The following is a 25,434-nucleotide window of genomic DNA, read 5'->3' on the forward strand; positions in this document are numbered from 1 at the left end:
AAAACGATAAACACTTTAAAACCAATATTTTATAAATAATGAATTCATAGATAGTAATTTTGAAGTAATGAATTTCATAAAAATATATTTTTATAAATTATTGAAAATATTATTCAACAAGATTTCAATCAAAATTTCATAAATCGATTTACATAAATATTATTTAATTTCATAAATTAACGAAAAATATTATTTAAATAAAATCGATACTATCATTTAAAATTTATACAATTAAAATAAATAATAATTGATTTTCATGAAATATTAACATGGGTGTTTAAATAAAAGAATAGAGCTTACTTTGGGATATTGGGCCAAAACAAAGGGTTGGGCTCAATTTGAGGAATAAAAGAAACAAAGTTCCAATCACTGGAACTCGTTTCTTTTCGAAACTGAGGCTCGAAGGAACAGGGGAAGCAACGCAAAGGAAGGAGAGAGGAGAGGGGAAGGAGGAAGAAGGGACGGCGGTGGCTGAATCCTGGGCGGCACGGCGGCGCGAAGGTGCGCCGGTGATGGTGGTTGTTGGCTCACGGCGGCGGAACAACAGGGAAGGGGGAAGGGTGGTCGCGCGAAGCAGGGGAAAAACAGGGGAAGGGGGGGTATTTTCCGGGCTGTTCTGGGGGGCGGTAAGGGCGGGGCACCGGGGGTTTTTGGGCGACGGAGATCAGGGTGCAGGGTGGTGATGGTGGACGGTGGCTGGGAGTGGTGGTGGCTGCGGTACGGTGGTGCGGCAGGGGAGAAAGAGATGAGGGGCAGGGGAGGTTTAAGGGGTGGTTTCCGATGAGTTCTGGGCGGGGACAGAGGTGGTTGAGTGGTGTGGGACGAAGGTGATAGTGGTGGTAGTTGGTGGTTGAGGTGGTGGCAGTTGCGGTTGTTGATGGTGTTTGTTGTGGTGGCTCGAATCAGAGGGAGCAAGAGAATGATTTTCAGTTTTTGGTTAACTGATTTTGTTGGAAAAATGGTGACAATTGTGGCTTGTTTATAGTGTGAAGTTGAGTGATCAATAAGCTGAAATTCTTGGGAAGCAAGGCATGCATTTGGACTGAATTGTGGGTGGAGAGGAATGAAGGAATTCCTTCATTCTTGTTCTTGTTTGTATGCTGTTGTTTGAACGTGAATAGCAAGGAAAGAGAAGGAAATATGCCAATTTGTTCCTTAGGGGCATTTTGGTCATTTCACTTAGTTAGGCAAGATTTTCTGAAAATTTGATGCTATTTTAGGAAATTAATAATAATGTTTAATTAAAATCAAGCTTCCAAATAATCTTTTGTTACGAAAAATAAAATTTAGTTTTCGAATAAAATAAAAACGTTTCGAAATTATTAAAAATCCGAAATAATTAAGATTTAAAAAGAGTCGTTGAGTTCGTAAATTTGAAATTAAAATCGTGTAATGATATTAACATTTCGCGGGAAATAAAACTTCGTAATTAAAAATGAAGTTCGAAATTAGGATTTAAAACGATTTTAAGCTAAATAAAAATAATTAAGCCTAATTAACCGAAGTTTTAAAAATTCGGGGTATTACAAGTTATCTAGTTATTAATTATTCTTTAGTTATTAATTAATATTTTTTATTAGTATTTTTATATTTTATAATTAATCAATTACTAATATTATTATTTATTATTTATTATTTTGCAAATAAGTGGAATGAGAAGAGATCAGAGCCTCCTACTTTAGGCGCCATCGAGTAGCACAAATCACAAGATTCCGGCGCCGCGTCGAAGCAGCGCCCTTCTTACACAGCCGTCTCACCAACTATCTGACGGAAAACTGGTGGTTTTGATATTTTCCCTTATTACTTCTACGCAGTCAGTCATCCACTTCATACCCAGCAATCTACGAAATAGGAGAGGGAAAGTGAACGAGAAGGAGCCGCCATGCCTACTGTTAGCGTTGGTAGAGACCGCCTTTTCGACGCTCTAGGCAAAACCTATGGTAAACTTGCGAAACCTTCTTTTCGATACTTTCGATATTATTAATGTCCATTTTATTGCCACCAATTCCAACTCTGATTTTCTTCGGACTAAATTTCATTTTTCAGAAGATGAAGAATTCGAAGATTTGTGCTTTAGGTTTGGCATTGAGCTCGATGATATAGTAAGTTGCAATTTTACTGTGTTTCTGTTGATTTTTGGCTGGGGGTTAATTTTCAATTGTTTAATTTCTTCTGTAAAATTGAATGATGGATTAGACAACGGAGAGGGCAATAATTCGGAAAGAAAAGCATATAGAAGACGACGGACCAACTGAAGATGAAGAAGTTATCTACAAAATTGAAGTGCCTGCAAATAGGTATCCTAATCAAGTTGCTTAGTTGACATTCAGCTGTATTGCTGGCTTGAAATTTAAGGGTGACTTTAAACATACAATGTACTGTGTTAAGTATACATAGTGTTTTCTTTTAAGGTATGATTTGCTATGTCTGGAGGGTATTGCACAGGCCCTTCGTGTTTTCGAAGAGCGTGAAGATATTCCAACATATACGCTCTCTAACGTTACTCATCAATCCATGTTGAAAATGCATGTGAAATCAAGTTTCCCAAAAAAGGACATGCTTGTGGAACCAGAGGTATAAGGCTATGAAGTCCTTTGTTTGATTTAGAGGTCCAATTGACATTGATTTATGCATATAATGAAGTGCTTTTATTTGGTTTCACATGTAGTTATCTATCCGGCCATTTGTTGTTTGTGCTGTTCTAAGAGGTGTTACTTTCGATGAAGCAAGATATAACAGCTTCATTGATCTTCAAGATAGGTTACATCAGAACATATGTCGGTAAGTTTCCTTGATTTTTATTCTCTGTAGGCCCTTTTCTGACACATTTCGATATACATAACATATGAGTGCTGGTATGGTAGACACTGCAGAAGAGACAATGATCAAACAATTTTTTTTTTGGAGAAAAGGGCTTTTTACATTTACTCATCACCAAACTCACTTCAATTTGAATAGCATGACTACTTAGTATCGACTACAATAGAATTAACAGAAGAGTTTAAACAAAGGGTTTTCAGTTTGACTTTCGTGGCCCTGCATAAAATATTTCGTCATTATTTGTAAATTTCGTACTTTATATCTATGAAGTCACAGTATCATTTCATGTTTTCATCTAGATTGTTGTATGACATATTTAAGTGTGAAAGAAAATTTTTGAAAGAAGTTTTTATTGTAGCTCCTTACCCTTTGGTTCTTTTCTCTTTGACCCTTGGGTTAATAGTGCACACGGAATACTTTTTGTACTACTTCACTCAAGGTTTTCAGGATCGGGATCCTACCTTGGATCGATGTAGGTGGTAGGATCGAATCGGTAGAATCGGAGCGTAAGATCCTACTAAATAGTAAAAATAATGTATATTATTAAAATGCAATATAAAATCATGTATTCAAGTAATCTTAATACTTAAAGATCGTTTTTTTCCCTTACATTAGCTTAATACTTGTGTAGATTCGAGTGCAATTAATAAGATGTCGCAAGTTTGTTGAAATTAAGATTTGAGTTATGATCAACTTGAAATCTTAATTGATAAAATTATATGAATTTCCTTACTTTTTAGTAAATATGATACTTCCTTTTGTATAACTAATTTATTGATAGAAAAGTATGATATTTCTAATTTTATCGAGGTAGTATCGTAAGATCCTACACACATTAAGATCCTACACACATTAAGATCCTACCCAAGATCCGGATCGGTGGCGTGTTTTTGGATCGTAGAGTCGTAGAATCGTAAGATCCGAATCAGGAGTTTAACAACCATGACTTCACCCACCTTTCACGTGGAATGCCCAGTTTTCACATTTATAAGATGGTAAAGAACTAGGACCTCCTTTCAAAATGATCTTTACGCTTTCCGTTTTAGTCCGTTCCCTAATGTTTCTTGACATTGTTTTTTATTCTGTTTGGACATGAAACTTTACTATCTTACCCCTCTTATCCCACAACATTTATCACGTTCCACTCAATTTCTTTTATTTTATTCATTTTTTCTTACATCCACCCACTTTTAAAAACTCCTTCACTTATTTTATCCATATTTTATTACATTCACCCACCTTTTTACACATTCTTTCTCCTTTATCTTAATATTTGTGCATATGATAACCGTAATGATATTTTGATACTTTCCACCTTTTAAGTTCCAGGTTTTTGTATTTACCACCTTATAAAATGTAGTTTCATATTTACCACCTTAATATATGAAATATTTTAACTTCACCACCTCTTAACGGTTTTCATCCAACTTCCGGTCGATTTGAACCCTATTTAACTAACTTCTTTAGTTGGAAACCTAATGAAAGAGGAGAAAAATTAAAGAAGTTGGTTAAGTGGAGGCTCACATTGATGAAAAATCGGATGAAATTCGTTAAAAAGTGGTGAATATGAAACTTTTCATTAAATTAAGGTGGTAAATATGAAATTACATTTTATAAGGTGGTAAACACAAAAACTTGAAACTTAAAAGGTGGTAAATATGAAAAAAATCTTACCGTAAAGAACATTATGAAAGGGAGGTAGTAGTTAATAAAGGTGGTAAAGAGGGTCTCAAAGTACTTGAATCCATCATGACTCTATCATTTGAAGGTTGAGTCTTTTACCACCTATCTCTGAAACAATAATGTCAATCTTGATTACTCATTTAAGTCTACGATACATATAAGCAAGGTTATCAAAATCGTGATTCTACTTTTATTCGGAAGGGACTCCTATAATCGAATCGTAGAATCGTAAGATTCTATGAATAAGTATAATCAAGATTTTATTCTCAAATTTCATTTAAAGTGCTTATATTATAGGTGGAAAACTTAATAACTGAAATATCTTTAATAGCTAAATAAGCAATAACTAACATTTATCTATTAATAACTTTCTCAGCATGATCAAAATTGTAGAATCGTGTAGAATTGTAAGTCGAATCGTAAGAACATATTGATTGTAGAATTGTAATATTCTACAGTTTGAATCATGATTTTAATAACCATGCATATAAGTATATAACATTGTTAATCAACAACCGAGTGTAAGACCGCAATGAGAAAGAGTTGCACATACAATTTGCATCTCGATTTATGCCCGTTTCGATCATTAATATTTACTTATGAAAGCCAATCGTTTATCAGTGCTAGAGATCTAATACAAGCTTAATACAAGTACATTGTACAAAAGAAATTTAAGGGATGGAAAAGAATTGTGACATTCAAATTTTGAACAATGGCATATTTTTATTTAGAAAGATATATGGGTTGGGTAGGTGTTAATGTGAGGTAGTTCTTTGATTATTGCAAAATAGCAATTCTAAGAAGAATAAGAAAAAAAACATTTGAAATGCTTGACATCTTGACATGTGTGAATATGTTTATTTTAACTAATAGTGTGGTGACATCTTAGACATGTGTGAATATGACGTAAGAGACACCAAAGATTGTTGTTATCTTTGAAAACATGGAGAGTTTATATCTATATTCTTTATACAGCCGAAGAACCTTGGTAGCTATCGGGACTCACGACTTAGACACTATTCAAGGCCCTTTCTCTTATGAGGTATAAGATAATATGTCTCATTAATGCTATATCACAGATGTAACTTTATTTAATCAATTTTTTATACTAGTTTTTGTTTAACTTGTGTTCTAGTTTATTTTGGATCAATGTCTTATGGTAACAACAAAGTTATTCTATTCTCATGTTTTTTTTAATGTATGTCTGTAAGCAACATATTTTTTTTTTTTTTTTTGTGCTAAGGGTCTTTGCTTGGATTATCCATGTTACCGCCTAATGGTTGCTCAAACCTTTTCAGTTTGTCGTAGGTAGTTCAATGCATGCTTGGTAGATGGTGTAGATGGTGCTAGAAGACATGGTTGCTAAAAAATGGTCCGGTTAAATGGCAACAACAACCAAAATTGAATCGACTGAGACATGAAAATAAAAATGACGTAGTAATTTATGTTGCAAGATAACCAACAATACCTAAATTTGACCCAATCTACTCAAATCAAATGATTCGTTACCTGATTATGACTTGAAATGAATTGAGAGTTTGAGACAACCTGAATCCAACCTTGAGTGATTCATTTTCCACCTCTACACCAACAAGTTACAAGTAAATCTCTCTTGCTTGCTCATGTGGTAGGCAAATGAGTGGTGTTTGTCCGTGGTCCTTTCTACTTTCCATTGCCTTATTTTGTTAGACCGGGGATCTTGTGTTTTGTGTGCTCCTAGTTGGATTTCTTTGATTGTGATCTTTATCTTATATATACAAGAATAAGAGGAACTACAACTTTTCCTTTGTAGAAAAGAGTGGGTTTTTGGGTATTGACTTCTTCAAATGTAATATATTGCCTTTTCTATTTTCCATTGCCTTATTCTATGACATTAGGAATCTTGGGTTTCCTATGCTCCTAGTTGGATTTCTTTGGTTAATGTCATATATACAAGAACAAGAGGACCTTACATCTTTTCGTTTGTAGAAAGGAGTGGGTTTCCTGTATTGACTTCTGCAAATGTGATATGACTTGTCTTTAATTTTTGTGGATCCTTAATTTACTTTGTGAGGTGAAGGGGACCATAATGTTGCTCTGACATGGGATACTTTTATTTGCCTTCTCTGTTCTAATAAGTGTTAAGAGAAGTACCCTAATTTAATGCCGTTCCTATGTTTTATGGGTTATCATATCTCTATCACTTGGAGTTATTACTAGTTTGGATCTGCTCCCTTTCTTAAGAGCATGGAGTTATTATTACTCCATCCGTCCCTAAAAGATAGCCCCATATTCTTTATGGGGCAATCTTTTAGGGGTGGAGGGAGTAGTTTAGATCCCTTCTATTTTAAGAGCATGTGTCATACATAAATTTGAAGTGAGGTTTCAAGTCAGGAGAATGATTGTCATTCTTATTGAATAACAAAATTGTCATTTTAGGGTCTGAAATTTCCAACAATGGACAATTTTGTTCTTCCATAGGAATGCATTTTTCTTTGGCTACCTTTGAAAGATATGATGACGAAGGAGAAAACAACTACGTGTTGCAAAATAAGAGATGTGGCATTGTGTCCAAAGAAGGTTAATTTAAACTTACAGCTATAGTATGGATAGTAAATTATTATGAGAGGAGAAACCTACATTGAGGACAGAATATGGAGTAGGATGTCATTGTTGAAAGATTTTTTGTTTTGGGCAATGTTTTGAGCAAGGTTAGCAAGGGTTAAATTCGTGGATGGTTTGGAATGGTGTTTGACATGCAATGATGATGATGCTAATTCAGATAGATCCTCAATGTACGAATTGAATGTGCTATCTTTTGATCAAGATGTTTCATTCTTCTTTGGGAATAGGGTTAATGGAAAATATATTAACTCTAAGCTGATCTTCATTACTAATGCTTTGTCCCTTAACCTTCCTTGAGATGGTTGATCCATTGAAGGCCGAGGGCTTATGGGCCACTACTTAAAATATCTTTTTAAGTTTTTTTTTTTTAATACTTTTGGTATAAGTTAGTATTTTGATCATTTCTCAAAAATGGAATTTTACAACCTAAGCTTGGCGGAAAGACAAGCATAACCAAACCAACGAGAAAAAAGCTAGGCTTTACAAGCCTAAATCAAACATTATGTCTCACAAACTATACAACTGAAACATTTACAAGTTTGAAAACCATTGCAAATTAGCAACAGTAATTTCCCTAGGTAAAACATGAGCCAATCTGCCCTTGATATACAACTGAATTTTCTTCACAACACATTGAATTACCATCACTTTGTGACTCCAAAGACCGTTCCTGCTTCTCCATACTGTGTAGACAACAACAACTACTTCCGTTAGCCATACACTCTTCCTGAATTTGCTGCCCTTTCTTCTGTATCCGCCTGAAGGCTTCGGAAAGAGTTCTCCACTGACGAGCAATCCCCATCCAATCTTTTATCTTTTGCATGCACTGAGAGCTAAAATGACACTGGAAGAATAGATGTGCATGAGTGTTTGGCGTTTGGCCGCAAATGATACATATATCATCCGCTATTACTCCAACCTTGGCCAATCTCTCTTTTGTTTTCATCCTTTTCCAAGCTGCCACCCAAGTGATAAACTCATGTCTTGGAATGCTAAGTGTGTTCCACACACCCTTTGTCCAGTTTAACCTCACTCGTTCTTCTCTCTAGGAAGCACACGTCTTCCTAATTGAAAATTTTACCTAGCTAGCTAACTGTCCTTCAGTAACAATCATTGTCATTTGCTCTTTTATCTCACATATCTTGATAAGTTGCTAAAGAATAGATTGGTGGTGTTGGGGAAGACAATTTAAGGTGTTGCAGGGCATATGGGGCCACTACTTATAATATCTTGATAGAATCTATCTACTTGATCTTGTTTGGGGTAAAAGTAGTTCATAATTGTGCACTAGTGTAATGTTTCAGAGTATGAGAATAGTTTTATGGGCAAATATTATTTACTTACCCTAATTTAAATGAGGAAATTATCATCTGATACATGAACTAGTTAATTCTATTAGAAGTAGTCAAATGCTGAACATGCTTGGCGTCGATGCTCATTCCATGCTTTCACTAGTCTCACCTTCCTTTCCCTTTAAACTTACCTTGTTAAAAATAGAGGAAGACGTGGAGGGACAAAAATGGTGAGTGTTTTCAAGTCCTCATTGTTAATTGTCAGCCAAACTAACATGTCGTTCTGACTTTTGTTGCTTTTCTTACAATAGGATTCATTTGGTTCGGACGGGGTAAAGGGAGTGAAATCAACAAAGGGAAAAGAGGGGAAAGGAAACTAAACCCTTTGATATAAAATAGCGTTTGGGTAACATTCATTTATTTTATGTCTCTTCCTCCTCTATCTTACTCGATCATATTTTCTTTGAAAATGAAAATATCGTTGCCTCCATTATATGTCTCTTCCTCCGCTGCCCCTCTCCCGTTTTTGCCGCCGCCTTCTCCCCTCATGTCGCCGCCCCTCCTCTCTCTTTATTCTCATATTGTTTCACCATATCCATAAAGAGGCAAATTTGATGTTTTGAAGGTTAAATTCGATCCTAAAAACTCCAGATGTGGAGTTTTCCTGGTCGAATTTGACCATTTAAAGCCATAATCATAAATTCGAAAAGGTAGTTTTCATTCTAACTCTTATTTTCTTTATCGAAATTTTTGGGGTTGTGGGTGGTTGTTGATGAAATTTTGGGATGGTGGGTGAGTTTTCTGGGTGGGTGGTGAGGTAGATTTTCTCGACAATTGAGTTTTCTGGGTGGTGAGGGTAGCTTGTTTGGGTGGTTTCCGGTGATGTTGATTGATTATCTCTTGTTATTATGAAATCATGGATTTCCTGTGCCGTTCAATTGGTTACTTGGTTACTGCAATTTGATGTTCTAGGTTATCTTATTGTTTATTCGTGATGGATTAAGAGAAACATGTAAATGGGTGTTTAATTTACTCATTCATATTCAACTTGCCATATTGTAGAACAATTTATTGGCTTTAAGTTTTCAAGTGTGGGTTGGTTGTGGGCAGTGTTTAAAAAAGCGCAAAGCGCACTAAAGCGATATGAGTCCTAGAGCTTAAGCGTAAAGCGCAAGCGCAAAGCGTGAGCATCATCGAAGTGAAGCGCACTTTTTAAGAATTCAAGGTTTCTTTACCATTATGGATATATATCTTACTAAAATAACAACAAAAACACATAAACATCAGATTTTCTTCCCTATTGCTCCTTGTTTTAACAAAATAAAGCATATAACATAGTGTTTATCATGTAATATCCACTAGGAAACAAATATACTATGCTATTTTCAAAAAGATATGTCATCTTCTTCTTTTTTCTTTTCTTTTGGACTCTTGGCCCACTTTCTAATGTTAAGGATTAATACGATGTGGTCCAATAGACAATAAAAACATATAAAAAAAGCTTTTAACGTGATTTTTTTTTAAAATAGAAGAATTTCAATGAAGCTCAAAAAAGCGCGCTTCATACGCTTTTTGCGCTTCATGCGCTTAAGTGCGCTTCGGTGCGCTTTTTTACAAACGCTTCGCTCAGACCTAATTAAGCCCTTTGCCCTAGAGCTTCGAGCTTCAGAGCTTAAGCGAGCTTTAAGCGCGCTTTTTTAAACACTGGTTGTGGGTAGTTGCCGGTAGTTTTTCCGGCAGTGCTGAGGTGGCAGGTAGGGTGGTGGAGCCAGCTGTTGGTTGTTCCGGTAGTAGGTTCGGTTATTTTGCTGTGTTATAAAGTTGGGTCAAGCTTGTATATAATGGTGGTCAATGTTATTGGGAGGTGATGGGGGAAAGGGAATGGAAAAATCTAGGGTGGGGGGGGGGGGGGAATGAGTGTAGAGGGTTTTGGGGTTAACTCAAAAATGGTAAAGGGAATGATGAAATAGACCTAACAGACAACAACAAAGGGAATGATATCAGCCCATTCTCTTCCCCTTAGATTATTACCCCCAATCAAACGCCCCCTTAGTTTTATTTGATCTTGATTTATGTGTTTGTCTTGTATCTATCCATCATGTATAAAAACCATATTATATTGTGAGGAGGAATATTTTGAGATCAAGCATAAATTTTTTGAATTTAATAAAAAGATAGGTGTAAATTCCACTTACAAAAAAAATTTTTAAGGGAAGAATGTAGCATATTTAGACTTATTTATTTTAATGAGTACTAATAATTATTGACTTCTTTTGATCTTGTCACAGGCTGCTTTGCCGTCCGAAATAAAATTTGTGCCTTTGAAGCAGGTATGGTTGAATTTGTTTTTTTACTAGTTCAGTTTGATCGTGTAATTAGATTGGACACTTTATTTATGCTGAATTGCTTAATGTGTGCTATATGGCATGAGCTATTGAGCTTTAATATTAAATGTTTGTATGGCATAAAGCCAAATGCATTTGAACATGTCATGATTTAGTATTCTCGACATAGTGGTTCGTCTTCCTTTGAATTGACTTTATGCGGTGTCTGTTTCCCCCTCCTGAGTCCCACCCATATCCCGATTTTGTACGCGGGTTGGGTGGTGTTGAGTCATTTTATACGTCCGAGCATCACAGGTTTTCCATAACTAAAAACTATGGAAAACCATTTGGCTATGTTGCCTATATAATAATAGTATTTGCACATAATTTTGTAGTTTTTATGTATCCAATGATTTCTCTCCTAATAAAAAACTTGGCAAAATTGAAATCTCAGTGCAAATCTACACTTTTGCTTAGTTTTTCTCATCACTGTCAACTTCCCAAACAGTTTATGTCAAATCATAAAATAAAACCTCTATTGCCAATTCATCACCCCCTTAGGTTTCAATCTGTAGTCTGTACCAAATGAGCTGTGAAGGATATGGGTCTAATCTCTGTGCATGTACAACAATTTATGCTTTAAATAGTTAATAACTTGGATTCTTTGTCGCTGTTTTGACCTAATTAGATGTTGAAATCACGACCAAAACCAAGTATGTATATTTACGAGTAATTTGTTTCAAGAAAGCTTGTAAGTCCACGTGCACGTTAATTGCTCAGAATCTTTCTGTAATTACATTTCTTTGACCTTACTATCCCCCTTCTTTTCCTTATTTCTTTTCTGTGTCACTTACACACCCTCTCTTTTCCTCTTTTCCTTATTTCTTTTCTGTGTCACTTACACACCCTCTCTTTTCCTTTTCCCCCTCTTTTGTTCTTCTTCCATTTACTCTTTCCAGCATCTGTAAACCAGTTCCCATCCTTACTTTTCAACCACCACCAGTCCACCACCATGCAGCATTGCAGCTCCACTCCCCTTTTCTCGCCTGCCCCGTCCCTGCTCTATCCCATACTCTTTTTAGTCTTTTCTCAACTCCTCCCCTCATCTCATTCATATCTTTTTTGTTTTGTGTTGTATGCTCAAGTTCTTTAGATTTCCCATCCTTTTCCGTTCCCCCTGGAAAGCTCAAGCTGATATACTTCCATATGTCTATAAGGTGATAAAAGCAAACTGAAACTACTAAGGATGTAAAGGATGATAATTGTCGTGGGGTTCAGTATCGTGGGGTATTGTTTAAGGTTATTTTACAGCTTAGTTAAAGTTTTGGCTTTAGCTTGGTTGTCAAATGTGCGGACTGGGGGGGGGGGGGGGTGAGGGGAAGGATCTATGTGATTTAGGGTTTTGAAGTAAGTTGGAAATTACAAGTTCTTATTTACATTTTATTACATAACTACCAAGAGTAATGGATTCAGAGTTATTAGTTCCCACAGTCTTGTCTTTCTCTACTTATCAGATAAGAAAATAATTCATTGAAATTATAAAGCAAGTACAACAAAGCGGACAAAGAATCCCTAACAAAAATGATCTACGGTGAGGGAAAGGATCTATGATTAGGGTTTTGAAGTAAGTTGGGAATTACAAGTTCGTATTTACTTTTTCTTACGTAATTGCCAAGAGTTATGAATGCATAGTTATTAGTTCCCACATTCTTGTCTTTCTCTACTTATCAGATAAGAAAATAATTCATTGAAATTATAAAGCAAGTACAACAAAGAGGACAAAGAATCCCTAACAAAAATCTTGGGAAGGAAAGTATATGCCAGTCCTGCTTTACACGGTTTACACCATCAAAAGTGAAACATTAAAAGCCACATAGAGTTGCACTAACAGAAAGGAAAGTTAAGTTATTTATCTAACTGGGTCCGTAGAATTGGCAACCTCCAGAACACTAGAAGACTCTCTTAACTTCCACTCTTACGAATTTGTAGAGATTTTAAGAGATGACAAAGAAACCTGAACTGGAGAATGTTAAAAGTCGAACAGCTATTGTCATTGCGAACGGAGACAATCTATTCCATTCCTCCCTCTTTCTTTGTGTATAAACTATATTGTGTTTTTCATGTTTTCTCTTGCAATTTTCATGAATGTGGTGTTTGGCACAATTTCTAGGATATTCTCTTTTAAAATATTTGGAGCCGAGTTAAGCGTAATTTCAGAGTGCTGTTTTTACTGCCATCCTTGACCATATTTTGGTGCCAACATGGGAAGTTCCTTTCTTTTCTCTTTATTTGATGTTGCAGTGAATTTTCTGCTGATAAAAGGTACTGATGCTAGTATACCTGGATCTACCGAAAAAGTCAATTCTAAGTTAAATTTTGCTGTATAAATATGCCTTTTAGCATGTGGAAGTCGCACATTGCTTCTTCCCTCCCTTTTCCTGTATTTGATGTGCATTTGATTTTCTATTTTAATATATTGGCTCTGAGGTGCTCATAAATTCAGATCTCTGCCTTCTAATTTTTTTTTTCCAATTTTATAGGTAAACGAATTTAGGGCCGATGAACTAATGGAGTTCTATAAGGTAATTATTCTTTCTTGTTTTAGTCATAGTGGAGAACTGAAGAACATGCTGAATAACCATGAACAGATTTAATTTATAACTTTTGTGTAAATGTTTGTTGGAGTTTCTGTTATGGATACCTGTGAGCTCTTGAAGGAGAATCTCTTATCTTTAGTCTCACTTTGTTGTATTTTGACAGTCTGATTTGAAGCTGAAGAAGTACCTGAATATAATAGAGAATTCACCCGTGTTTCCAGTTATATATGACCGTGACAGGTATAATGTCAACAATGTTGCCTTGTCCTTCCATATCTGTGTTTGTTTCTGTATTAGAATAATGAAGTATTATTTGGATTCTGAGTTCAAAGCATGAACTATTGTTAGTATATCTGGGACTTATTGTTAAGTTATGAATTTGGTGTAAATAAAGTTGTGCCCTTCGTTACTCCATATGTTTTAAAGGTTGAACACTGTGGAAGTATTCTGAAACTTACAGTTTGTGATCTGCAGAACTGTGTTGTCTTTACCCCCGATAATAAATGGTGCACATTCAGCTATTAATTTGAAGACAAAGAATGTTTTCATTGAATGTACAGCCACTGATCTGACGAAGGCTAAGATTGTTTTGAACACCATGGTATGAGAGAAAGGTTATTGTATTGGTTTTGCAACTCCTTATGATTTGGCTGATGATGGTTCTCTTTGATTCAGGTTACTATGTTCTCTGGGTACTGTGAGAAGAAGTTTGAAGTTGAACCAGTTGAAGTAATATATTCTGGTGGAGAGTCATATGTTTGTCCTGATCTCTCACTCTATGATATGGAAGTGTCACTGTCTTATATCAATGATGCAATTGGAGTATCTTTGGAAGCAGACAAGGTGATGTGCGCTGCCCCTAATGAGGAATACTCAATCTTTTGTTGTTCTTCTCAGGGGTGTTGTCTTGCTAGTTATTATTGTCATTTTGGTGCTTGAACATCTTGGTTTTTCTTTGACCATGTCACTTATCTGAGGGTTACTCATCTTTTATCATTTTTCTCAGAGGTATTACTATGCAAAATTTAACTGTATATCTTGGATTTGTACTGTGGATATTGCCCGCTGTGGACCATTCATTTAAAAAATTTATATGCTCTCAACTCCTTAATGTTTTTCCATGTTTTAATGGATAATATGAAAGAGGATGCAAGCTTATAAATAATTCATTGAACAGAAGATGGCTTATGATTAATTGGCGAGGATTTTAGATATTTCCCCACTTCTGGCTAACCCGTCCTCCAAAATATGGAATAAGAAAAAGAATGGTAAAGAAAAGGAGAGACATGTTGTTTGTCATCGGTAATACTCAAGTAGAACTCGACAAAACATGGTATCTTTTTGATAATTAAGGGAAGTTTAATGTCATCGTCAAATCCTCAACTAGAGTGTTGGAGTGGTGGAGCATCTTGATTCTTGAATGAGGAGAAGGGCAGATGCAAACAATAGCCTCAGAAAGTTTTCTTTTCTTTTCATGTTAGGTTTATTTTTCAGTTGGAGGCTGGAGTCAGATGAGGAAGGATGAGTGCTTCTGTTCTAAGGATATTGAGTCTTAATGTAATTGTTACAATGCTCTGTGAGGGCAGAAGATGGTCTTGTCTAGGACTCTGTCTTTGTATTACCACTGTTTACATGTCATATTTAAATGTGTTTTTCTTATCTTAGTGCTTCTTTGATTAACCAAATAAAATAAAATTGGGGAATTGGAAAATCATGGAAATTCAGTGGGTGGGGGAAGAGGGGGGAGACATGATTGTTTGGTTGACAACAAAAAGTGAAAATGGAGGACTTACAAAATTCCATGGGAATCGGAAATTAGCACAAAACATGGGAATTTCATACCCCCCTCTTGGTTACTCAAAATTCTTACAATTTGCAAATTCCTTGATGTCAACGAAACAAGTTTAGGACACTTCCTAAGACTTTGACATGGGGTTATAATTCCTAAATACAAATTTCTATGTCACCTTAGTATGCATTTACATTATGAAAGTTTGCTGAATATGGGATATTGGAAAAACCGTGATTTCATAAAGCGTAAACATGACACTAGGGTTTTTTCTATGAGATTAAATGAGGTGTAAGAGCTTGTTTTTGGGGTAGGTGCTTACCTAAGTCATGCACTGTATGAAAGCTTACTCTGGATAAGGTGCTCTTGCTTCATGTTGTACTGCCTGATTGTGTTTTCTTAATTCTATGATTTTTAAGAAGCTCTGTTGCTTTGATCTATTTGGCTGTACTTTTTCCTGTAATGAAGGCTGGTTTTTTTTTGCACCTCCCTTTTAGTTATTGTAAGAGCTCTGTAATAAGTTGAGGCAGGATGTTTATTTTATCTATTTGTTGGAAACAGGTCACTCAGTTGTTACAGAGGATGCAATTGCATGCCAAGAAATCTGATTCAGCTGATAATCAATACAAAATAAGTGTCTCTGTTCCTCCTACAAGAAGCGATATTCTTCATCCTTGTGACGTTATGGAGGTATATATTTAAATTGGTTGATCAGAGTGGATTAGTTTTAGGGTAACAGAAAACCTTTTTCTTTCTTTGTTTCTAGGATGTTGCTATTGCATTTGGATACAATGAAATTCCAAAGAGAAGGCCTGCATCTATAAAGCCTCTAGCATTGAATGAACTAAGTGATCTGATCAGATACGAGGTAATCATATTTGTTTTGGCATATATGTGTGTGTGTGTTTATTGATATGCCAACACTTGGCTGGTTAATCCTGTTGTCTTGGTCCTTACGTTTGTGCTTGTTTTGGTTGAGGGGTACTGTTTAGATGTGCAGGCTTTAGGATTGTGTGTGCTGAGCAACATGAGTTTGTTTAAGAAAATAAAAGAAATAAGGTGTCCATGTAGTTATGCCCATCAATACTCAGTATAGGATATCTAAATGTTGTTAAGTTTGCATATTTTCACAAAATTTCCTGCTGAACTGGTTCACGTAGAATATTGAAAAGAAACTTGTAGGCTTTGATCACAGTTGCAAACTGGAAAATTGTCTGTCAACTTTGGAAGATTAATTTGTTTTTCCCCCTATTCAAATGTAGGCAGAAGCAAAATGGTAATTAAGTTTATAGAGATTGATAAACATTTTAAGCAGGTGTTTAGAGGGATGATGGTTAACTGTCACCTGCAGTTTAAAATTTTAAATGTGGTATGGTAGTGAGATTCAAACTATCTGATTAGCTAAAGGGTCCTCTTTGGAAAATGTTGTATGGTAGTGAGATTCAAACTATCTGATTAGCAGTTTGGCCCTTTTGTAATCCCTGGAAAGTAAACAGTTAGTTATTGCTTTTGACATGGAACAAAGATCAAATAGCTAATAGTCTAATACACCTCAGTCTTGAATTAAATGACCAAGGCTTTGGGTGAATTATTGTTTATGTCATTCTTGTTGCATTACCAAAATTGCTCATCAATTAGCAGCATATGCATATCTATGTGTGCTTGTGTCTGTGTGTATATGTATATTAGTGATTTGCTTTTCATACATGGCCTGTTTGGACTTACAGCTATTTATTACTTTTTTATTTACTTCTTTTCCGTTCCCCTCAGATCGCAATGAATGGATTCACAGAGGTTTTGGCTTTTATACTGTGTTCTTACAAAGAAAACTTTGCCATGTTGAATCGCAAGGATGACAAATCAACTGCCGTGATTATTGCCAATCCTCGTTCTTCTGATTTTGAGGTTTGTGTTTGTATCACTTGAAGTGTAGTATCTCATTCCCCCCCCCCCCCCCCCCCCTCCCCCCCATCCCTTCCTACAGGTTGCATTTGTTCTCTCCCTGTTGATCTAAGTGTATATTTTTCAGTATGTTAGAATGGCGTGCTAATGTTGTTATGCTATCCTGCGAATAGGCACCTTTTGATCACATGATAAAACATTTGAATGTGCTCTTTCACATGTGTTCCAATTGCAAAAAAATTGAAAGAGAGAAAAATGAAGAGACTTCCTCCTAACTGTCTCCTTTAGGGGGATTGGTGTTGCATGAAAGCAAAAAATTGGGGAAAAGAAGAGGCACGACAAGCAATTTGTCAAAGAAGAGGAAAACAAAAGGCTTAAATATAGTTTTAAAAAGTGCGCCCAAGGCGCAGCCAAGCGCAAAGGCATAGTGCATCCACCCTCCTACCTACTACCTAGGCTGATAGACTGTGAGACCTTTTATCATCTCAGTTTGTGATGCCATTTAAAACACTATGTTTTATTCAAATTCCTCAATGTCCTTATGTTAGTTGTATTCCTGGCCTGTCTAATAGTATACACATATTTTTTTTTGTCATGTTTAATTTTATCCAGACCCAACTACCTTTCGTATATGATGTAATTTTTTCTTATTTGGAATTCAGATGGCACGTAGTAGTCTTATGGCTGGTATATTGAAAACTGCTGGGCACAATAAAGATCATCGGAAGCCTATCAAGGTAGTTCGTTGAGCTTATGGTGCTAACAAAGTCTGGTCATGCTTTTATTTAGTTGTAGTTTGTGTTTTTGGCTCTCCTGTAATGGCGTACTTCAATATTGTGTATAGATCTTTGAAGTTGGTGACATAGCGGTCCTGGATGACACAAGAGATGTTGGTGCCCGAAATTGCCGTCAACTTGCGGCGCTTTATTGTGGTGCTAGTTCTGGTTTTGAGGTAGGCTTCTGACCTGGTGTCTTTCTCTGGTTTTCACCAGTTCAAACTGACAAGTGGTGATACAATTGTTTGGCAAGTGCATTAATAAAGGGTCAAGTTTGCACTCGTAAACATGTGCAACATAGAGACATGCAAAAGGGTACTGAATTTATATGTATAGAACTTAAGACATGAAAAAAAGTGTTGGGTATGTTGGAAGTACCTGATTGGTTAGCTCAAGCTTTGTTTTTTCTTATTCATAAATTCTCTGTATCTTCTAAGGATGAAACTAGAGTATGCATATCCATTAGCGGTGTGAGATATGTGTTGGGCAAGGGTACATGCCCGTGTATCCAGAAAAGTAATATATGTACGATTGTGCGCTTGTGCGCTTGTCTAAAACGTTCAGTTTTTCTTTTCCTGGTTATTACTTTATTCCACTTCTAGAAAGATCCTTAAAGTTAAGTGGTTTGGATGGAGGGATATATTCTTTGCCTTCCTGTGAGTAGGGCTTTTGCGAATAGAACGGCTGTATTGAACGACTTCAGTATTGGAGTATGTCATTTTGGGGTAGGATTGTAGGAAGCTTGAGTTCATACTGCAGTACGGCTGTAAATTGATTTAGAATTTGGGGGCGTTGATCAATCAGATATGTTTTCTTATTTGAAAATTTAACAGCATATTTTGATGGCAAGAAAGGAAGGAAAAGCAGGGGAAGGAAGGGAAGGGCTGGAATGGGAGGTAAGGGAGGTAAGGGAGGAGCAAATTAAAATAAGTTCCCTTGTTTAGATAAGGGAGAAGAGGTAGGAAAGGAGGGGAAAGGAACTACTATAATTTAGAATGTGATTTTCCTAATTTACCCCTGCAATAAAGATTATAGAATGAATTAATCTTCTTCCTTCATGTGTTGATTGCAGCTTGCAGTCACAACTTCTTTTGTTTTCTTTCTTTTTTGTTAGGGTTTTTTGTGAAAAACTACCTTACACTTTGCAACTTTTGTGAAAAACTACCTATAATAAGTTTGTTTGTAAAAAACAAATTACCTAAACTTTCTAAAAACGTATACTAGCATCACCAATTAATGGAATCTGTCCATTTCTCTATTTAAGGGACCCAACACCATCATTTCCCTCCAAAAAAAGGGCATTGGATGACCTCTTAATACCCCTAAACCATTCCACTCACAACTACACCATCTTCCTTCTCTCTCCTCTGTTCATTCAATACACATCTTCACCCCCTCCATTCTTTTTCTCAAAAAAACCTCTGGACCACCTTTTATGTTACGCACACACTAGTAGCGTTCTCTCCTTCAATCAATTCTTAAAAAAGAGTTACAAACTTCTCATGGCTTATGATTTGTATGCCTATATCATCATCGAAATGTAACCAAATTCTACTCCCCCTGCTATTATGGCATTTTGTAGCTTACATTACATTGCATAACTCTTCGAAACAACCATACACACCAAACAAATATATGATAAATCAACTGCTCCATGCATTATTGCATCCCACATCCCCTTACAACAACCCCACCTTTTTCCTTCTTCTCAATAGCAACTATAATTTCTTGATCTTGTCATTCTCATCAATTAGCTTAGATTCTTGATCCTCCAACTTGTATATTTCTGCCTTCAACGACCTATTCTCTAGCTCATTTGTGGTGACCTTTTGCCACTCAACATCTTCAACATCAACGGTCTAAAAAATCCACAGCTACCACTGTGAACATCTGAGAACTTACAACACCAATACCTTACACTGCTTGCCAGTAGTACAAGAATACAATTTTCGGTTAGGATGCTACAGACGCACATCAATATTGTTTCTGGAATTAAACCACTACAAATCCTTCAAAACCACAAACTTAAAAAAAAAGTTCAAGCATTTACAATTGAATTAATACTCTCGGTTTCTAAGGCTCCGTTCTATTGGACTTATTTTGACTTAACTGAACTTATCTGAACTTAACTGAACTTTATTTATCTGAAAAAAATTTATTTTGTCTGAAATAAACTTATTTTTGTGTGAAAATGTCTGAATTTTTTTTGCTGAACTTATATTATCTGAACTTGACTGAACATATCTGAGCTTATCTGAACTTAACTGAACTTAACTGAACTTATTTTGTCTGAAATAAGTCAAAATAAGTCGAGCCTAATAGATCCTAAGTTGAATTTCTGACAATTTAACGTCAATTAAAAAACCCTCAATTTCTCCATAACCCCTAATTTCGGTAATAATCAAGAAAAGATAAGGGTAAATTACTTTTTTGTTTCCCCTCAGATGAGGATGCGTGAATTCCATCCTTAATTTCAATTGTTGCTTCAAACCTTAATTTTGAAGACATTTAGCAGCATCGTTGTTGGATATTTGGTGGAAAAGGAAGGAGATAATAACAGTGGATGAGTGAAAAGAAGGGTTAACGGCAAAATGGGGAAGGTAGTTAATATAGGTATAATGTTTGGCCCCTAAAACCGAGAATTTGGCAGATTCCATGAATTTCTAGTGCCAGTATAAGTTTTTAGAAAGTTTGGGAACTTTCTTTATAAAACAAACTTATTTCGTAGTTTTTCACAAAAGTTGCCAAGTTTTAGGAGGTTTTTCACAAAGGATCCTTTTTGTTGATTTAAAACTGAGATCTTGCTGATCCCGAAAAATATTCAATTCTCTCTCAATTTGCTTCTAAAGTAATTGAATGGAGGAAAAAGAAGGATGAAATCGCAACTCAAGAGAAGTGACGCAAGCAAATCAAAGTAGTTGCAACTCAACTGAAGCGAAGCAGAAAATCAATCGGTGTACCAAACTTGCAAGTGAGTGATTGAATTGAGAAGAGATAGAAATAATGGAAAAAACCCAAAATCAAGCAAAAGCAGTCGCATCTCAATTGAAGCGAAGCAGGAAATTAATCGAATTGGTGGACCAAATTTGCAAGTGAGTGAGTGAGTGAGTTGAGGAGAGAGATAGAAATTAGGGAAAAACACTAAATCGAATTCTAGATATTTTTCAGGAGATAAAAATCGTATTTCATGTTATTCACATTTTATTTTTTCATTTTTCTTCCAAATCTCTCCAATTTTGAAGGTAAATTCTGTCCATTCCCCTTCCCTCCATTTCCTTAATCTCTTACTTCGCTATCCAAACAATGAAAAATCCCCACTCCATTTCTCTTTTCTTCCTTCCTTTCCAATTCCGTCTATCCCAAACACAGTTTTAAAAAATTAAAACAAATGGAGCCAAGGGTTCTGAATGCAAGGTTAGATTCAATGCCAATGTCATATGAACATTTGATTTTTGTGCAAGATAACACACTGAAAGCTATTAATTTCAAGTTCTATGTAAAATTGTTTCAAACTTTTTACTATTAGCTAGCCTTATGTCACAACTTGATTTCCTACACCCCATTTAGTGGTACATAAGTGATGCCAGGGGTAGTACTGCAGATTTCCCCCTGCCATGAGATATTTACCTTGTGTGATTCACAGAAACAAGTATGATGCATGTTATTAAGAAATTAGCCCCCTTTTGGGCGAACGTTTCCAGCTTTAGTATATTATGTATGTTTATCTCATGCGTTAGTGTGGGTAAGGTGGTTGCTTTCGCTTCAATACTTTTGTTTTGAACATCCTTTGCGCTTTAGTTCACATCTCTCCTTCGAAATCTACCAGCAAACCTGCTTCCGTGTTTATATTTTCATGCATGGAAAATGGAGCCTTTAGCTTGCTTACAAAATTGTTGCTTTCAAGCCTGCATTGGAGGATAGATCATTAATGGGCAGCAGATTTAATGAACCCTCTTCTTAATCCTTGTTTTGCAGATTATACACTCCCTAATTGACAGAGTTATGGAAATTGTTGGCACTCCTTTTGTTGCAGAGGGAGATACCTCTGGCTACTACATAAAGCGTGCAGATGTAAGATTTTTATGGCATTGCACTATGGATTTACATAGTTTTAGGATATTTTTTTTTGACCAATTTCTATTTTTTATAGAATCCTGAGTTTCTCCGGGGAAGACAAGCCAACATCATTTACAAAGGGAAGCACATAGGCTCCTTTGGCATTGTGCATCCCGAGGTATGTCTAAATTATCCTCATGCTATGAAGCTAATTGAGCTGCATTGTTATTTCACAGCCTTCTGCATATTATTTGTTACATCATTATTACAAGTGTGTATCACTATTTTGTTCAGTTTCCAAACAGAATTCTTTCAATAATTTCATTGACTGGATATATATTTGCTTAGTATCCCAGATTACAATGTACTAATTTATGTGACCTCCTTTTTAAACCTGAAATATCTACAAATATGAATATGATGACAGCTACAGGCTTGCAGCAAACTACCAAAGACATATTTTCTGTCTTCAAATGTAATGAGGCTACTCTTAGTTCATAGGATGCGAGTATATTTATTAGAAATTGCAGCACTTGAAAATGTGTTGGCTTTGAAGCTGTATGCTACTTTAAAATGGTTAGGCAGTGTAACTGCGTAACCGATTTTGTTTACTGTTTGTTTACTTACCCAAATAAGCACTCCATACAAGTGGATATTCATTGAATTTTCTGCTCCGAATGATTATGGAAATTGGTTGGGTTGTAACTTCTCATTCCATTTCGTTGTTGGTTCTGATTGAGAAAGGATTTTGGTGACCTTTTTGTTATCAGCCAACAGATCATTTTCCTATACACAACTCATCATGTTCTACTTGAATAGACTCGTGTTTCCTTCAGTTAGTGTTTCTTGGTAATGATGGTCATCATTTACAATCCTTCTCGTTATTTTTCAGGTGTTAAACAACTTTGATATCTCAGATCCTTGTTCATATGTGGAGCTTAACATAGAGAGTTTCTTATAACCCCTGTTATATAATCGGTAAGTGCGTCAACATTTTCGTTCTAGTGATTACAAATAGTTACTCTCTTCATCCCACAATTGAAACATCTTCTATGTTGAGGTGTCCCACAATTTACATCTTTTGATTACAAATAGTTACTCTCTTCATCCCACAATTGAAACATCTTCTATGTTGAGGTGTCCCACAATTTACATCTTTTTTCTAAGAAGTTGTTCCCATAATATTTCCCCTGAAGTTAGATCCCAGACAGTTATTTCTATCTACTTTCATTCTCCTTAATCTCCATGTAAAAGTATTTATCTGGGAGGGAGAGGTATTTATATGCGAGGAAGATATGTTGTACTTTTGAGACTAAGCTTGATTTTCTCCATCAGTGAGCAATGTTTTAAATAGATGTGTGCTAACAGGTGCCTGCAAACTTTCGGATGCTGGTCTCAAGCAAACAGGAATTGTCAATGGAAGCATGTTTTGACTTTGTAGTTGATTTCAGAGGGAGAAGTTGTCTACTCTACGACGGGAATGACAAATTTATTGACTTATTATTCTAAGGGGGCATTGGAATGTGCTCATTTATCAAACTATACTTTTAGCATATTGGTAGTTTATTCAATTTTGTATATTTTTAACATTTTGATTGGTCTCCTTTCGATTTGAAAGAACGCAATGATAAATTATTGTTTATTTTAAAAGTTTTATTTTAATAATTCAAACTTTAAGCGCTCTTGTTATCTTCGCATGGTGTTAAAAAAAAAAGTATTTTATGAAATTGGGCTTTGGTCTGTTAGTACTCTAGGATGGGATGGAAATGTCTAGTGTATGATCCAATAACGGTCAATTAATATAATAAAGAGGGTGACGGATGCGGGTTGGATCATTAGGCTGAGATCTTGCCTGGAAAAATGGGTAAGACTTCACTGCATTAAACCAAATTTTCTTGAGGCTCCATGTCCTCTTTCTCCGCCCGTAATCCAGGAAGGGATGGATTTCACAAATTTTCTCGAGACATGTTTTTCCGCCCGACAATCCAAGAAGTGAATGGTTTCCAACTTCCTAAAAGGAAATGAAATGTCTTAAGTTACGACCATTCAATAGAATCATAGGTCTTCTGTAAGTCAATTGTGAGCATCATTACTCATCATCAATCAAATTTCTAAGAAGTGGAAAGCTCGGAATGAAGGCCTAACACCCTAGCAGATATATCTATTAGGGTGATAATTAATGATTTGTCCCCCGTTTGCCATCCTCTCCATCACCCATTTATTCAGGGTCGTCTTACACATTTCGTAGGCCATGTTCTAATCTTTTCCAAATCCTAAAAATGGGGCCTTAAACTGTGGTTGACCTCAAATCGCTGCCTGCTCCTAATTTTTGGCCTGATGAACAATAATTTCTGATGTGGGCTTGAATATCTCCGCCATAAGGCCCAAAGAGGCTACAATGACCAATACACGCCAACTGGGCCCAAGCCTAGGAAGTAGGCCCAAACCTTGGTACCTAAACTAAATAAGAGCACATCCCCATTTTGAAAAGCCCATCTTCTCTGAGAAGCCAGGTCCAATTTGTAAAAGGCTCATCATTGTTGGCCAAATGACACGTGTCCTAAATCCCCAAGGGGCACGCACCCCACAGCTAGGGTTGAGGGATCAGATCCCAAGAAACCCTAGCACTATAAATAGCTCAGATCCCAAGGTAAAGGCAATCAATTCATTCCCACCAACCTAAAACTATCTTTGCTCTGCCTTCTCTCTACAAATTACTTATCTCTCTAGCTTATACTTACTTAAACATCGGAGGGAATATTCCTACGGGAATATTCTTGTTTTGCAGGTTGCCAGAAGTTCGTGTCAGGTCATACTTGATACCTCCGAGGAACGCGTGCCACGTCAGCACCGTAAAAGATCCCACAACATTTGGCGCCGTCTGTGGGGAGGTACAGTGTCATGGCTGAACTTCAAACTGAGTGCGGAAAATCCGAGGACAAAACGGGACTCCTAGTCAGAGGAGGGGTGTCTAAAGATGGATCCAACACTCATTGTGACGCGGCAGCTAGCCGGCCTGCTGCCGCCATTTCTGTGCAGCACTTGTTGAATGGCGCTCACGAAGTCAATCCTAAGCACGATAATGGCAGGATGGTAGAGTCTTTGTCAGAAGATCCCGACTCACCTATGAAAGGACGCACCCTGGAGAAAGAGAGTCGGGATGTCAAAGAGGAACGTCCAGGAAGATGGACGAGACGAACTTCACAGAAGAAAAATGAGGCCCAGGGCCATCACTCTCTAGAGACTCCTAGAAGACAGCATGAGAGCGTCATCCGAAGAAAGAATGGACGCGGCTCTGAGGAGAAAAGAAGGCGAAGGAGGTCGTCCTCTAGGGGTTCCTTTATATTCAACACGGCTCTTGAAAACATCCTCCTTGCTGAGGGACCGAGTCTGGGAATAGAACCGTCCCCCCGACGACTGACCACCTCCAGCCAACAGGCCCCTTTCTGTGCTTTCCACAACGACGAAGGACATGACACCCAAAATTGTCGGATGTTGAGGAAGATATTAAGTGACCACGCGGCTGAAGGACACCTCCGCCAGTACATCCATTTAAAGGACGCGGACAAAGAAATGAGCCCCACCTTTAAG

The 25,434-nt window shown here is 36.5% G+C and overlaps 1 protein-coding gene across 2 annotated transcripts; it reads left to right on the forward strand.

The window, feature by feature from the left end:
• The first annotated feature begins 1,629 nt into the window (after positions 1-1,629).
• On the forward strand, positions 1,630-23,536 carry LOC110797193 (phenylalanine--tRNA ligase beta subunit, cytoplasmic). Of its 2 annotated transcripts, none has more exons than XM_022002289.2 (20): positions 1,630-1,940; positions 2,047-2,102; positions 2,197-2,297; positions 2,412-2,574; positions 2,669-2,781; positions 5,479-5,545; positions 10,688-10,729; positions 13,264-13,305; positions 13,484-13,560; positions 13,795-13,921; positions 13,996-14,163; positions 15,671-15,799; positions 15,876-15,977; positions 16,880-17,014; positions 17,674-17,748; positions 17,856-17,963; positions 21,763-21,858; positions 21,938-22,021; positions 22,736-22,821; positions 23,212-23,536. In XM_022002289.2, exons 1-19 carry the CDS (start codon positions 1,883-1,885, stop codon positions 22,802-22,804), a joined length of 1,812 nt encoding a protein of 603 aa, XP_021857981.2. In that variant the 5' UTR covers positions 1,630-1,882; the 3' UTR covers positions 22,805-22,821; positions 23,212-23,536. The 2 variants fall into 2 exon arrangements, with proteins under 2 accessions (XP_021857981.2, XP_021857982.2); XM_022002290.2 differs by having other exon boundaries at positions 1,651-1,940; positions 23,198-23,536.
• Positions 23,537-25,434: the final 1,898 nt, after the last annotated feature.

This window comes from Spinacia oleracea, chromosome 5 (genome assembly GCF_020520425.1).
Source record: "Spinacia oleracea cultivar Varoflay chromosome 5, BTI_SOV_V1, whole genome shotgun sequence".
Classification (NCBI taxonomy): Eukaryota; Viridiplantae; Streptophyta; class Magnoliopsida; order Caryophyllales; family Amaranthaceae; genus Spinacia; species Spinacia oleracea.

What these genes read in the sequence shown, in the direction of transcription:
- LOC110797193 (XM_022002289.2), top strand. Translation starts at nt 1,883, where the DNA reads ATGCCTACTGTTAGCGTTGGTAGAGACCGCCTTTTCGACGCTCTAGGC. An exon ending in AACTAATGGAGTTCTATAAG is followed by an intron (nt 13,306 to 13,483) that starts GTAATTATTCTT and finishes GTATTTTGACAG; the next exon opens with TCTGATTTGAAGCTGAAGAA. An exon ending in GTTATATATGACCGTGACAG is followed by an intron (nt 13,561 to 13,794) that starts GTATAATGTCAA and finishes TGTGATCTGCAG; the next exon opens with AACTGTGTTGTCTTTACCCC.